Source organism: Kryptolebias marmoratus, linkage group LG23 (genome assembly GCF_001649575.2).
Source record: "Kryptolebias marmoratus isolate JLee-2015 linkage group LG23, ASM164957v2, whole genome shotgun sequence".
In the NCBI taxonomy this organism is placed as follows: domain Eukaryota; kingdom Metazoa; phylum Chordata; class Actinopteri; order Cyprinodontiformes; family Rivulidae; genus Kryptolebias; species Kryptolebias marmoratus.
This window is the reverse complement of record NC_051452.1, coordinates 9,061,408-9,076,181: the sequence shown is the minus strand read 5'-3', so window position 1 is coordinate 9,076,181 and position 14,774 is coordinate 9,061,408. Positions and strand designations below refer to the sequence as shown.

At 41.3% G+C, this 14,774-nt stretch overlaps 2 protein-coding genes across 2 annotated transcripts; one reads left to right on the top strand and one right to left on the bottom strand.

Annotated features, from left to right (window-relative positions):
• Positions 1-7,584: 7,584 nt before the first annotated feature.
• On the bottom strand, positions 7,585-10,867 carry LOC108248002 (coiled-coil domain-containing protein 122). Its single transcript, XM_017436451.3, has 6 exons — positions 10,760-10,867; positions 9,391-9,506; positions 8,840-9,238; positions 8,639-8,755; positions 8,453-8,526; positions 7,585-8,367 (listed from the first exon to the last, which is right to left on the bottom strand). The coding sequence occupies exons 1-6, from the start codon at positions 10,785-10,787 to the stop codon at positions 8,271-8,273; spliced, it is 831 nt and encodes a 276-aa protein (XP_017291940.1). The 5' UTR covers positions 10,788-10,867; the 3' UTR covers positions 7,585-8,270.
• A 334-nt stretch (positions 10,868-11,201) lies between these two features.
• On the top strand, positions 11,202-14,630 carry mtrf1 (mitochondrial translational release factor 1). The gene is made up of 9 exons (XM_017436450.3): positions 11,202-11,700; positions 11,859-11,956; positions 12,028-12,109; positions 13,071-13,178; positions 13,253-13,425; positions 13,504-13,621; positions 13,717-13,853; positions 13,928-14,026; positions 14,314-14,630. The coding sequence occupies exons 1-9, from the start codon at positions 11,298-11,300 to the stop codon at positions 14,449-14,451; spliced, it is 1,356 nt and encodes a 451-aa protein (XP_017291939.1). The 5' UTR covers positions 11,202-11,297; the 3' UTR covers positions 14,452-14,630.
• Positions 14,631-14,774: the final 144 nt, after the last annotated feature.

Sequence of the window (14,774 nt, the reverse complement as noted above, 5' to 3'; positions counted from 1 at the left end):
CAGGTGAAGCAGATGAAGGTGATTGTGTGGGCATGGCAACATGGGCGTGGCTTGGACTGTGGGACTGTGGAAAGTTAAGTGGCTGTGGCAAGAGGCGTGGCAGGAACAGATGGAGCTGTGACATTTTTAGAATTTTTCTGTCATAAAATGTATTTCTCCCTGCCTTTACTTCAATAACCTGCGAGGAAACGGTCTTTCAACGAGAGAATAATCTGTTCCAACCCCATTTTTATTTATAATTTACAACCCTGGTGGTGCAGGAAGAAGACAGAGGAGACAAGCTAAGGCAGGCCTCCTTCCTCCTGCTTGTTTTTGTGATGTAATGGGCAAACTGGGACTCCCTCTTGCTCTCCCACCCCCGATCGTCCTACTTTCAGGCTGTAAGGGGGGGGGGGTGAAAACCGGCCTCCTCGTTTCTCGCGCTGCAGCTTCGTGCAGCTTTTAAAGTGTGCGCGCCATACGCCGAGCTGTTTATTTACCGTGCTATTTATAAGAAGCGTGCCAAAGGAGCGCCGTTATCCGGAGAGCCGGGGTTTTGAATTTACAACCCCGGTGTCGAAATACAAACAGCAGGCTTCTAATGAGTCCATACTGGAAAGGACATCGGGTCAAGCGTTTGCATCAAACATTTGTCTTTTTTTCCCCGTTTTATTTAAACGGGTTGCCATGTACTGCTTTACAAATCCTTGTAAAATTAAAACAATTGCTAACAAAGATCCCTGCTGCAAATATTACAGAGTGAAACCATCTGCTCTCCTTACAACATACAAAACATCTAGCTCGACCAAGAAAAAAAACTACAAGGGTCAAAAGTGTTGCATTATTGATGTGCAGCACGGGAGTGTGAAATTACACAGAACAGCCTGCAAACGTGACACCTTTACCTGACTCTGCAAATATATTTAGACAATCATCCTAACAGAGGGCGAAGTGGTACTCAGTACTGGCACTTCTTGTTAGGATTTGACTTCTTTTGTACTGGGTTTTATTATATTTCTCTTGTGTTTTTATAGTTTTATTGTTGTTCTTGTTTAGTTTATTCCCTGTCAATGTTCACGTATCCTCAGCTCAGAACTTATCAGCCTGCCACGCCCATCTGCACCTGTCGCTAGTTTGTAATCAGTCACCTGCGTCCACTTTACCAATCACCCTCTGACCTTATAACCTGTCCCTCAGCCTCCATTTGTCCCTGGGTAATTGTTGCATACATGCACTGTCTGGACTTCCTTGTGTACCTGTAAGTTTTTGTTATTTTAAATGAATCAGCTTTTTCATTTGCGCTCCCTGAGTTGGTTCTGCGTTCGGGTCCAAATCCTCCATCATGAAAATCTGTTCTTCTAAATTTTCCATCCTCAACATCAGTGTCACCAGCTGTAAACTACATTACCCACAGGGCATCGATTTTTAAAACCAGGAAGTCGTGACTCGCTCTGTGCTGCTTCTGACTCATGAGGATTGGTTAGAAGATGGAGCCGATCGGAGGCTGAGTCCTCTCTCTCACACCAGAATGAAGAGAGAATAAATAACTAAAAGGTGTTTCAGCTCACTACACACTAAAAACCGCTGTTATTTTGATAACTTGGTTGCCAAGTTAAAGCTGTTGGGTTGGTTTGACCGAATATGAGGCCAAAAACTTCAACCCAGTGGTCGGCTTGGAGATGAGTCATGTCTTTCTTCACGGTCCGCCATTTTAAGACAGAAGTTGACCAAATCGGACCTGACTGCACCTCTGCTTTGGGGTGTAATAAGTAAAGCTAAGATGGATTCCTTAAAATGCATTCGTTGGTGTTAGCTGGCTGATGCTAATAGTGGTTAGCAGCTAGCAAAGCAGATTTTGGGGTGCTCTTTTTTAACTGAATTATTTTAGTAGCTCTAACTCAACAAATTAGTCATTTAACTCGGTGTTTTGGTAGAAAACGTACCCTAATATTGGGTCAAACCCAACCCTGCCGTGCTGAAACTACCCAGGGTTGGCACGGTCCAAATTTGGGGACCAGATGGGTCGTTTTTAACCATTAGCAGTCCTTCCACCCAAGTCAATCAGTGCTAAAAAACGTGAGACATCTGACTCACTGCTGGGTGGGTGAGTTTAAAATACCGACTACACACCCCTGGATGAACGTTTCGAGATGACACGAGTCATATTATAGATTTACATACAATAATTTCTGTTCCTGGCTGGTTTGTGACTCATTTAAAGTACAAAACAACCACTTTATTTTTATAATTCCTGTTACTATGTGAATGGTTACCTTTATGATGCAAGCTTGAGTTTCACACACGTTGCGTTTTCCAGATATCTGCCATAGATACCAGGAAATCCAAAGTGTGTGTGGCTGTGTTTGTTTGCGTAGCTCAGGTACAAATCAGGGTGGAGCTCCTTCACATGTTTCTAGGTCGAAGGTTTCTTTTATTACATCAGTTTTTTAGCCTCCCTCCCTGGATTTGAGCGGGACTCTTCGGCCACGTCATGCACCTTTCTTTCTTTGTTGTTTTTTTCTTTCCCCCCACATTCCTGACCCTGGAGTCACGGCGGGCTGCCCCGTGGCTTGTCTGCACAGATCAAAACATTCCCCAGAACGATGCCCAACCACGCCCTGAAACAGACCTCCGTTTCTAGAAGCTCTCCTCACCCGGCGGGGTTGTTTTCAGGTTTTTGAAGAGGTTTTAGTCACTTGCTGATAAACCCCATCAGCGCCGGTGGGATGTTTTGAAGTTGCCGTCAAAGTCAGCAAACTGTAGTTTAGTCTAACTGGGACCGAAGGGAGCAATTAGAGGCCAGCAGGGTCCCCGTGGTTTCCACTGTGAGCTCAGCCCTCCGTTCTCTGGGATATCCCCTCCTCATTTCTTTTTAATTTGCCTATCCATTGCCCAGAGGCTGTGTTTTGTTTTTTTCACTGCGTCGTGTAACAGTTCACAGAACCAGTAATTTACTGGAACAAACAAAAGACGATAATAAAACAATCCTTGCTCTCTGGTGAGTTAATCCACGCCGACTCCAAGGTGTTTCCTGGAGGTCTTTAAGCCTTTTAAAGCGACAGTGAAGTAATCACCAGAAGACAGGAAATTGATGGGCATTTAGCTGAAACAATTCTTACTTCTGAGAAAAACAAACAATCAGCATCCTTTTAAGAGTCCTCTGACAGAAAGAGGAGGGACGGAGGTCACCTGAGGCGTAGTTTACTCCAGTGTGAGCACAACAGTTCAGGTGAGGTGAAGATAAAGACACCTCTCACCTGCTGCTGTGTGAGAGAAACAAAACAAAACATTTCTTTTGTGAAATAGTCTCATTGAGTCGCTCAGTTTTCTGTCAGATTCTTCTTGTCTGCTTGTGATTCCTTTCATTTAAACACATAAAAGTGTTTTTTTTTCCTAAAGTTCTTGCCTTATTCGGGTCCACCTTTACAACACTTTACAACCTCTGGTGCAGCTCGTTAGCGTAGCTCAGAATTAGGATTTTAAATTTACAAGTTGTCAAGTTGAATATTAAAAACAGTTTATTTTATCCTCTTCAATAAAATGAAATTTTATAGATGTTACTGACTGTGAAAGTGACTTCCTTATGGCAGCTTATAGCATCATATCGCATTTTATTTCTCTACTTTAAGTCTTTATTGTGGTAATTAATCCCTATTGTACCTTTTTTATATAATAAATGATTGACTGGCTTTTTGCTCAATGTGAAAAAGTTGCTAAGCTATGATTCACATAGATTTAAGATAATACTAAAGGCTGTAAATGTGCTACAAATAATTTGATTGAGAACAGAAATGAAAAGGTTAATTGAAGCTGGAAATAAAACGACACTAAAGAAATAAATACTTAATTTTCAAAGCAGCCAAGATGCAAAACTGTGCAAAAGTTGTTCGTTTCTTTATATTTTTCCTCCAATTATTGTTCTAAATTCATCTGTATCAGTAGTTATTTAAGCTTTCTAAAGACCTTTAAAAGTGTCAAAGCTTTCTTTTTCACTTCTTGATTATTTTCAGAGGAATGTTTTTTGTTCATTAAGCCTCTGAACTCTGACCTGTGAATCAATCAGGCGTTTTATCGAAGCATAACAAACAACTTACCAAAGAAAATCATATTAGAATTGAACCTTTGAGCTCTGTAACACCAGCAGCTCGTAAGTTTCTTTAAAACTGACCAAAGATAAAATAGTTTGACAGGTAAATTAGCATTTAAACACCAAAAAGTAGATTCCCATTTAGCCATGAGCTGAAAACATCTCGAACAGTAAACGATCAACAGAAGGAGGATGTGTCTCTCAGGACTTTGCTGGATTGTTCTTATTCTTTTAAATCTCTCAGAGCTGTGGCTGGCAACTACTTGGAGACACAAAAATTGCAGGGAAATACACAAACTTGCGCTTGGAATCACACAAACTCCCGGTGAAATTTGGCCCAAGATTTGGCAGATAGATTAAATAAACTCAAATCTGTAATCACGGAAAACTAAATAGGGAAGGGTTTCTAGACACCTGTGATGACGCCGACTATTTTAAGAGGAACATTTGTCAAATCATTGTTTTGAACGTGTTCAAAAATTCCTGTAATGGGAGAGCAAGGCCCCGTGACTCACAGGTGGAAATTTGAACCCTTGTTTTGGAGCCACCCCCGCAAACTTTGTTCCCGATTTGTCACAAACCGTCACAGAAGCTAACATTTAAAACGTGACTTCAAGGCGGTTCTTTAAACCTTCTTCTTTTGTCCTTGATCAAGTTTCAGGACAAATTGGTGAAAAAAAAAAAGCAGCCAAAGTCCAAAAAGGAAAAACCTAAAAAAAGATCTTCTGATTAAGATCACCTTTGAACAATTACAGGAAAAACTGTCTGCTTGGAAGGAAAACACAAAAAGAATGAAGCCTTTTTCCAAGATTTGCTTTTCACTTAAAAACCTTTAAGGGTTTCCAAAGAAAAACGGACTTCTTGGAAGAACCCTCAAATGTGATTTGTGCAGTAAAATCCAGTTTGAACCAGCAGACGCTCGGCTTGTTTTGCAGAAGGCGTTTATCATCTGTCAGATACAAACGAGTGACAACACTTAAAAGAGGGCGTAAAGTTTTCTTTTGGAAGATGATTATCTCGGGTTTTGTTTTCTCGGCCGTTATACACTTGTACGTCGCGGTAAACATCGATTTTTACCAGATAAAATCACTAAATTAGACACCAAACAAAACATAATCGGCTCCTGAACTCGGGAATCAAAAGCTCTTCACTTCACAGTACTGAGGTTTCAAAACTTTATTTCTCGGTGCCAAAACACGCCTAGCTCTTTTTCTGCCCCCGATGCAGACAACGCAGGCAGCTGGCCAGAGGAAGTTAAAACGGCAATAAACGTGCCACTCATGCACACTTAATCACACCTAACTTGAATTACGGCCAGCGGGAGGCCGGCCAAAGCTGCCGAGTTTCAAAGGAGTTTAAAATTAAAGTCAATCAAAGTTCTGCTTCTGTAACAAGTTTGTAACTCGTGTAAAGAGTTGAGAGTTCATATCCGTCTGAGTTGGGCAACTTCACAGGCAGAAACGACAAAATGATGATGGTCAGAATTTATCTGTATGCTGATGTTAACAAACTAAAGAAGGTCGAGCTAAGATACTATGAAAAAAAATCATAAACAGCTACACAACTGAGGGTACAGATTTGACAAACTGGCGACTCCAGCAAGTTTATATTTCGCATTACAAACACTTTTAAAAATATTAAAACGTATAATCCCTGAAGTTGTTAACTGCTTAACTGTTTGTGGTGTTCATGGACAGGAGCTCAAGGTCCAGCCGAGGAGGTTTGGGAACCTCAAACTCTCATATCTGCTTTTTTTTGCGGATGATGCGGTTCTGTTGGTGTCTTCAAGTCATGACCAGCGGCTCCGTGGGTCTCAGAACGAGGAGTTTAAGAATCTTGAAGTCTTGTTCATGAGCTGGGATGGAGCGACGGACGGCTTTAGCGGCAGAAATGGGGGCGTTGCTCTAGTCTGTCGTGGTGAAGAAGGTTCTTGATTTAATAGTCCATCTGTGTCCCAACCTTCACCTCTAGTCATGAGATTTGGATCATGACCCAAAGAATGAGATCCTAGAAATGAGCTTCCTCTGTAGGATGGCTGAACTCAGATATAGAGACGAAGGTGAGGAGCTCGGAGCAGAGCCGCTGCTCCTCCTCATCAAAAGGAGTCAGTTGAAGTGGTTCGGCCATCTGATTAGGATGACTCCTGGACGCCTTCCTCTGGAGGTTTTCAATCACGCCCCACTGGAAGGACAGTCCAGGGCAATAATCTCTTCCTGGAGGGATTATTGTTTGGACTCAGAAGTTGGGAAAAAATGAACTGGAACGCCCCCCTCGGACACTCTGAGATTCCTGAAAAGTCGCTCTTGTGGTACTCTTCTAACCACTATTGGTGAACCAGTTGCCGTAGTGTTTAAATCCACAGAAATCCATCATTATCAGCTTGTATCGCTAACAATAGTTAGCCCGATCACAGAGCACCGAGCAGATCTGGGTTCTGAATGGAACGAAGCATCCTCTCTGGCCTGGGAACACTTTGGGATCCATCAGGAGGAGCCAGAGAACATCGCCGGGGAAAGGGATGACCATGGATCAGGGGCAGACGGATGGCATATCCAAACTTGATTTTTTAAAATATTTTTTGTACGAGGAGCTCTGCAGAAAAAGGGGTCTGTGTTTACGTGAAAGCTTGTCAAGCTTGTTTCAACAGGCCCGGGTCAAAGTTCTTGGAATTTCGCTGATGTTACGAGCACCAATCGTTAAATTTGTTTTGACATTTTGAGAGGATCTTTTTCAGAGATGACGGTGCTGAAGGACGGATTGTGAAAGATGCCGTTCTGTATTACTTAAACACAGCCAAACAAAACGTATGTGCCTGATTATTTTTGCTATAAAATTCTACTTCCCCTTTGCTCATCAGCTGAAAACACTTTATTTTGAAACCATGCTTGATGCTAAATTAGGAAATGCTCTATAGAAGCATGTGGTAGAAGTAATCCTCTAAAAGTAGCAGAAGATGAACATTACTTTAGGAGCTGTGTGGTTCAAAAGGACAATGCGAGTGTGCTGGCATGCGTTTCTACTGTACAAAGGGAACATACTGTAAATTCACAGCAGTGCTATTTATACCCAATCGCTCTCCTTTACAGGATGTTTTGGTAGAAGAGGCCCGTGGTGGAGCAGCATCAGCAGGACAAGTTAATGTCGGGCTGAACGCTCAAATGAGGTCAGACTCAGCTGCAGAAACAGAAAAATGGTTGCTTGTCTTTAAAAGAAGTGGACAATTAAAGAAAGGTGATCTCTTGGATCTCCCTGTTTGGTTAAAATGTTGGCATGCTCTTTTTCTTTTGTTGTTTTATAGAGGGACGTCTTCAACTCAAAAGTGGCTACAGCTCAGTCAGTTTCATACGTATTGAGCCCAGTTTTGGCGTGGTAGTAGCTGAGAGTCCTTCACAACACATATTCAGTTATATTTGTTTGACCAAAACAAATAAAACTTCGTCCCTTTTTTAGCATAAAATGATTTTAGTTCAAAACTGTGGCATGAAAGGTGGCGAATGATATGCATCCCTTCAAAAAACGGAAAGAATTTCATTTAAAATGAGGCGTTTTTGCTTTTTATTGTAATCTAATTAGCTTGTATTGAAGTGATCATCTCAGGAATGCTTTTTGTGTGCAACATTCATGTTTAAGTCTGTGCTTTACAACCGTACATGCCTTTAAATCACGAGCTAGAGCTTGGCGGGATTTAATGTGATGTGGGTTTTATTTCTTGAAAAGTCGGCTCAGCGTCATGGCTGAAGGGGCACAGTCGCAGCCTCGTTAGCCCGACGGTGGGACTGTCGACTCGCGACCATCAAGCCACTCGGCGAAGCAGAAGCGGGAACAGCGAGTTCCAAAACAAACCCTCGACGGTTACAGTGGACACACGGCTTTTGTTGTGCGTCCAACCCTGATCTGGACGAGCCGCTTTACTGACGACACCTGACCTGAAATCCAAATCCCAGGTCCTGCTCATGTCCCTGATCCACAATGGAAGGGAGAGCAATCCTGTTTGATGAAGCGTTTCATATGAATAAGACGAATAGTTTATTTCATGGTTTCACTTCTGCAAAACTATAACTTAACATATCAGAATAACAGGGAAAAAGATGAAGAAAAGTGGTGCATTTAGTGGTCAATGCTGCCCCCTGCTGTTCAACTGTAGTAACAGCAACAAACCTTCCTTAAAATATCTTTCTTCTCAACCAAGAAATAAGCTTACGGTTTAATAATCACTGACTGCCGAGTCTTGGAACGACTCCTGCTGCCTCTTCAGCTCCTCCAGCTGTGTCTGCAGGTGGAAAACATCGTCCGACGTTTGCCTGAGTAAAAAAGACAAAGCAGTTAGAGGAACTTACCTGTGAGCAGCCTTAATGTGAGAGCGTCTAAGTTTCTATAAATATTTACCTGTGAGCAGCCTGAGCTCTGCTCACTTGGCAGCGGAGGCGCTTGATGATGGCTTCATGGCGCCGGTTTTGGATCTGAAGAATTTAACAATAAATTATTCTGTTTCTGTGTAAAAGCCAGAGCCTTGCAGTACACTAAGACATTTAAACAGGAGTCCTAAGAGGGTCTTTCAGCCCTGAGCTGTACCTCTAACTCTTTCTTCAACTGGACATGAGTCTCAAACTCCTTCCTCAGTTGCTCTCTCCTCTCAGCTACAGTCATTTTCCTCTCAGAGATCTCCCATTTCAGAGCATCAACCTCTCTCTGCAAAGAAGAACAAGCACACGTCAAATGAAAAATGCAAGAAAAGAGACTTTTTTTGTTATGGTTTTTTTTTTTTTTTTTTACCTTTGCTATCTGCACTGTGTTTCCATTTGGATTCTCTAAATCCTCCCTCAGCTGCTCTTTCATCTGTTTCAGCTTCTGGACCAGAACCTTCTTCTCCTCCAGCTCTTTGTGGGCCTCCGTCTGGCTCGCAGCATGCAGAGCAGCCGCTCTGTGACCCTCCATCTTGGTTCTGTAAGCATCGAACTTCACTGATGCCAAGCGGGCGTTCTCCTCCTCCTCGCTTATAACCATCTGGATTTGTGTGTTCTCCCTGCTGATGGTAGCGCAGCGGTTGCGCAGGACTTTAATTTGCCTCTCCAGATCCTCCATCTCACCCTCCAGCATCAGGACTTCCCTCACTTTGGATCGTAGCTCCTGTTCTGCAGCCTCACCTTTCTTCTCGACATCTGAAAGAGTTGCCTTAAACAGGAAACAAGTCATTAACCATGATCCAAATGAGTATTTACTCCCAACTATGGCATTCCCAGACAACTCTTTTTATATTCCAATAATATAAAGTGTAATTGTAAATAATAATAATGACTGAATGTGTATTTTAAAGGTGCGCATACCTGGAGGGAAGAAAGTATCTTTTGTTTTTCTTTCAGGGCCTCGTTCTGGGCGCAGCCATGTTGACTGACGTCTTCCACCACCTTGGTTAACGAAAAGTCCTGAGTTTCCTGGAGTCCTGATCAAAAGTTAATAAAAAGAAATGAGAGAATTGATAAAACTGACCGACCTTTACTGCAGGTAGTCCCAGCTTATGAGGAAATAATTTGGGTTTTGGTGTTTTGACGTAGTTTAACGGTCTTTTAGAGTTGGTGCCAAAGCAGGAATCTTTTATTAATAATCTGCTATTTCTTTACATCACTTGTTTGTGCAGTTTCTAAGGTGTATTAGGGACACTCAGAAGATAAGAAAAAAACTGAGGAGGAAGTTTTATTTCTTTTCTCTGAATGTTGAGATGAAATTGTCAGGTTTATTAGCAGGAAAAAATATGCAATGTTTAAAGAAAGATTTAAACCCGACAGTGTTTAGAGGTCAGCAGATATAGTTTGTTCTATCCCCGATACCGGTACCAATCTTTAAAAATCAGGGTCGATATGAAACACCAATTTTTTTAAAAAGGTTTTTGGACAATTTGTAATTTCCACCGACCAAAATTATAACGGCCTAATTTGAACTTGATCACCTAAAAAAAAATATATGGCATATAGAAAAGCATTCATGCTGAAATACATCCTTATCGTCCTAAGATTAGATTATTGATTAGATATGTACAGGCACAATTCTTAAAAAGTGGCAGATATCGGCCGATTAAATTGGTCGGACAATTAATCGGTACACCTCTAACTGAATTTGTTTCTTTATTATTAGTGTAACTGGCGGTTATAGGTGCACTTTTACTGGGTTAACTACAAAATAACATGCAGCACTGTGATATATTTGGCTGAAACTCTCCTGGCAGTTTGTTTTTTCAACATTGGGACCGTTTTTTTCAATTAAATGAGCACTTTTTTCTTTCAATACAATTAATACCTCAATCTTAAAATAATAATCATAAAAAATCTTTTTTTTTTCTTTCAAATGGCCCTAATACGACGTCCTAAGTTTCAAATTTTGACCAGCACCACAATAAAAATTAACCAAAAATGATTAAATTGCTGTTGTTAAATCACTGACATTTTAATATTGTTGAAATATTTTAGGAAAAATGACTTAAAACATAAATACATATTGTAAATAGAAAATGAAAGATACTACATTAAATACAGTATCGGTAGTGCCACCATTTTATACTTGAAGTTTTTTTAATAGGCTAATTAGCCAGTAGCTTCTCATAGCTAACTAGCTAATATGGTTCGCATTAACATTAATGCTAAGTCTTTAAACACATTGTTTTTAGTAAAAATCTAAATTATTTATCTGATTTCATCTTACCCTTTGTGCATTCCGTCAATTTTGACATATTGTTAGCAATGCTGGCTAACTTTTAGACACAGACGTCTGTGCTAACACCGTTGGCTACCAGCTTGGCAAATACAACCGTATGAAACTCAATGACGTATATTCTGGAATATACGTCATGACGTGTACGTCATTGTATACACCGTTGACGTTCAACTTCTGAATTAGAACTGGGTGAAACTACAGTACCCAGAATTCCTTTCTACATCCCGTTTGTGCTAGCTAAAGTAGCAAACGCTATTTTTTTAATCCCTAGAGTATTATTTTAACGTCACTTGCTTAAATTTTTCATGAAATTTTCGTTAATGGATGTTTTTGACTTTTAATTTTTTTTAAATTTATGACAACTCTGACAGAGCGAAGCCCAAAAAAAAGCCACTACAATTCCCAGAGTTCCTTTCTTCTGTACGCTGAAACTGCATCCGGTTTACGCTAGCAGTCGTAGCAAATGCTAATTTCTGAAACTCCAGAGTGAGGATTACTTGAAATACAGTCGCTTAAATTTATTGAAATGTTAATCAGTCGCAGTTTCCGACTGTGTCCTGTTTGTATCCGTGTGGTGTCACGCACTTGTGGAGGAAAACAAGGATGGAGGACGCTTATGAGTCGCAGCACTAGTATGAAATATGATAAATTAACCGAAAAAGTTAAGCTTTGTGGTATAGTGGTACCAAAACGCCACTGTCAAGGGGATTTAGGGGATTTATACAACAATAAATCCGTTCAGAAGTATCTTCAGCAGCTCATGGATGAGTATGAATCTGTCAGTAAGCAGTTACAGCATGGATTTCTGTCTGAATCAGACAGAAAATCACTGGTGAAGAAACACACAGAGCTCCTGCCTTTGGCAAATGTGTGTGGGAATATTGACCAAGCCAGAAAAGACCTGGAAGAAGTCACTTCATTGCTGCAAAGTGAGTAGAGGTTTTTAAATCTAGGGCATCATAAAGATGTAAAGTAGCTGTGATTAGCATAGAGATGCCTTGAACTAGTCAGGTTGCCCTTGAGCAAACAGTATCCCCATTAACTGTGCATTAACTCTATATTTGAATGCAAACACCATGTTCTGCAGGTTCGGCTGGCTCCAGAGATGAAGACAAAAATCTGACCTTGCTGCTAAGAGAGGAGGAAGCACAAATATCCAACAAGATTCTGGCCTTAAGCAAAGATGTGAGTCTTTTGGCCATGCCCGTGGAGATTTCTCATTAATGGTTTCATGTTAATATTGCGCTTCTCTGCAGCTGATCAAAGCTCTGGTCCCCGCTGACCCTCTTGACCCGAGCGATGTGGTGTTGGAGGTTGTGTCAGGACGTACAACAGGAGGTAAGAAAAAGAACAGGCGGATATATTTACATTTGTGATGCTATAAAAGTTCCCCACAAGCCATTCTTTTCTCCACGTAGGGTATATAATTCTGACATATCTTAGTTATCAACATCTTTAAGTTCTTCTGTTAATGAAAGATGAACTTGTTAATGTTCTAGTGATGCCACAGATGTAGGTGTGAAGTTAACAGAGCAATCTAAATTACCAGAATTACATCTGGGTTTTTTTTTTACAAATATTAAGATTATTTTGATAAATCACAAAGTTGTTTCCTTAAAATAAGCATCTTAACTTCCTTTAGTAAGATTTTATTCATGTACAGTAATGTCTCCCCTTTCAAAACTTTTGTGTTCTTTGAGGATAACATTTTTTTTATTCTGTTTTCATTCTTCAGGAAAGAGTATTTTACAGGATCTAGCATCTGTTAATGAATCATCATTTGTTGTCTTTTTATTTTCCTTGGACCCTTTTTATCTTTTAGGTGTGATGATACATTTGCTAAAAGTGCATGTAGTTATCCGTCTATTTCTCTATAAATTCAGTTTAATCCCTGCTGTGGAGGAAAACACGTTTACCAGAGAACAGATTTGCCACAGCTGCCAAGACTTAAGGCCTTTCAGTTACTTCAGACAAGAAATACATGATCATATTTTGGGAAAAAAAATTAAATACAAGTTGGTCCTTGTCTCTTGTGGCAGCCTTAAAACCTTAGAAATAAAACTTTAGCAGAAATCCAAATTTTAATTGAATGTGAGATCTTATTACATTATATTATAGGAGTAATATAAATAAATAGAATATAATTTTGAAGGAAAATGTTGCAACATGTTTCTCACAATTCAAGGTATTTAAATCGGTAACTTCTTGATTCTCAAGAGATGAAGGATTTGACAGACAAGATATTTGTTTGAATCTTCTTTTAGTTGCTTGTAAACACGTTTGTGACGCTCTGTTTTAGGTGACATCTGCCAGCAGTTCACCAAAGAAATGTTTGACATGTACCAGGGCTTTGCCTACTACAAGAACTGGGACTTTGACGTTTTAAACTACACTCCCGCAGAATATGGTACGATCCAAAGAGAGCGCCACGTTAGTAGATGCACGAGTCGCATGTGCGCTGATGCTCGCTGTCTCTCTCAGGTGGGCTGCACCACGCGGCCGTCAGGATAGCCGGGGAGAATGTGTACAGGCACCTGAAGCATGAAGGAGGAACTCACCGGGTGCAGAGGATCCCGGAGGTGGGCCTCTCCTCCAGGAGGCAGTGCATCCACACAGGAACCATGACCGTCATCATCCTCCCGCAGCCGGTGGAGGTGCCGATGCTTCTTCATCGCCTGATTTTCCTTCATCTGTCTGTGTTCAATGCTAAATAGGACAGTTTCTGTCCGCAGCTGGACGTCCACATCGACCCAAAAGATCTGCGGATCGACACGTTCAGATCTCGAGGTGCTGGCGGCCAAAGCGTCAACACGACGGACAGCGCAGTGCGAATCGTTCACCTTCCCACTGGTACAACCAGAAGGGTTTTCTCCGGGCTTCCTTGCATTTTGTTATCTCGCTGTTGTCCATTTTTCTTTATTTTTACGATTATTTGTCCTCGACAGGAACAACAGCCGAGTGCCAGGAGAGCCGCTCGCAGCTGCAAAACAGAGACACCGCCATGCAGGTGCTGAGGGCCAGGCTCTACCAGAGCATGATGGGTAAAGAGACCGAGCAGAGGCACACGGCACGAAAGCAGCAGGTGAGGGAACCAGCGTGCGGCGGTTAGATGGTTTCTTTTCAACCCGGGGCTCACTCTGAGGTTTCTGAACACAGGTGGGCACACGCCATCAGTCAGAGAGGATCCGGACCTACAACTTCAGCCAGGATCGTGTCTCCGACCACCGCATTGGATACGTCACAAGAGACATTAAGGTTAGACACGTATGAAGAAGTCGTTTGTTCGATTGGTGCATTTTTATGCTAAAACAAAACAACTTGCAACAATCTTTTTGGTGCAAATTTCACATTTAGTCTTGTCGACTTTGTTTAATTCCTTAATTCCCTATAAGATATTAGGCACTGCAGAGAGGGAAATCAGCACCTCTCTTTTTTTTTAAATAGTTTAATGTTTTGTTTTTTTTTCAAAGCATTTGTTGAACTGTGCTTCTCAAAGATGAATTCCTTTCTTGAACCTGGTTCATGTTGTGCTCTGTGCCCAGGAGTTCATGAGGGGTGGCGAGGCTCTCGAGGATCTGGTCCTGGATTTACTCGAACACTCGGAGCGGGAGGCTCTGCTCCAGGTGGTGGAGAGCAGCGTCGGTCTTACTCCATCAGAGACGGGAGAGCCTTCAGGCTGACACCTATCACTGCTCTGTGAACGTACAAACTGATAGAAAACAACTCAATGTGGCTTCATATCAGGAACATATTTGATCCTAAAGGTGCAATTTATGTTTATGCAAATGTCAAATTGCAAACAGTGGATATAACTTAATATAAGCCTTTATTTTTGTAATAAAACTTAACTTTTACTTTGGGTCAACTTGATTAATGATAATTCTAGATTAATACCCATAGTGCACATCATCAGGCTGAGAATAGCAGCTCCACAGTGAAGCACAGGGGTGGCAGCATCATCTGCAGGGTCTGGGAAACTGGTCAGAGTTGAAGGACAGATGGA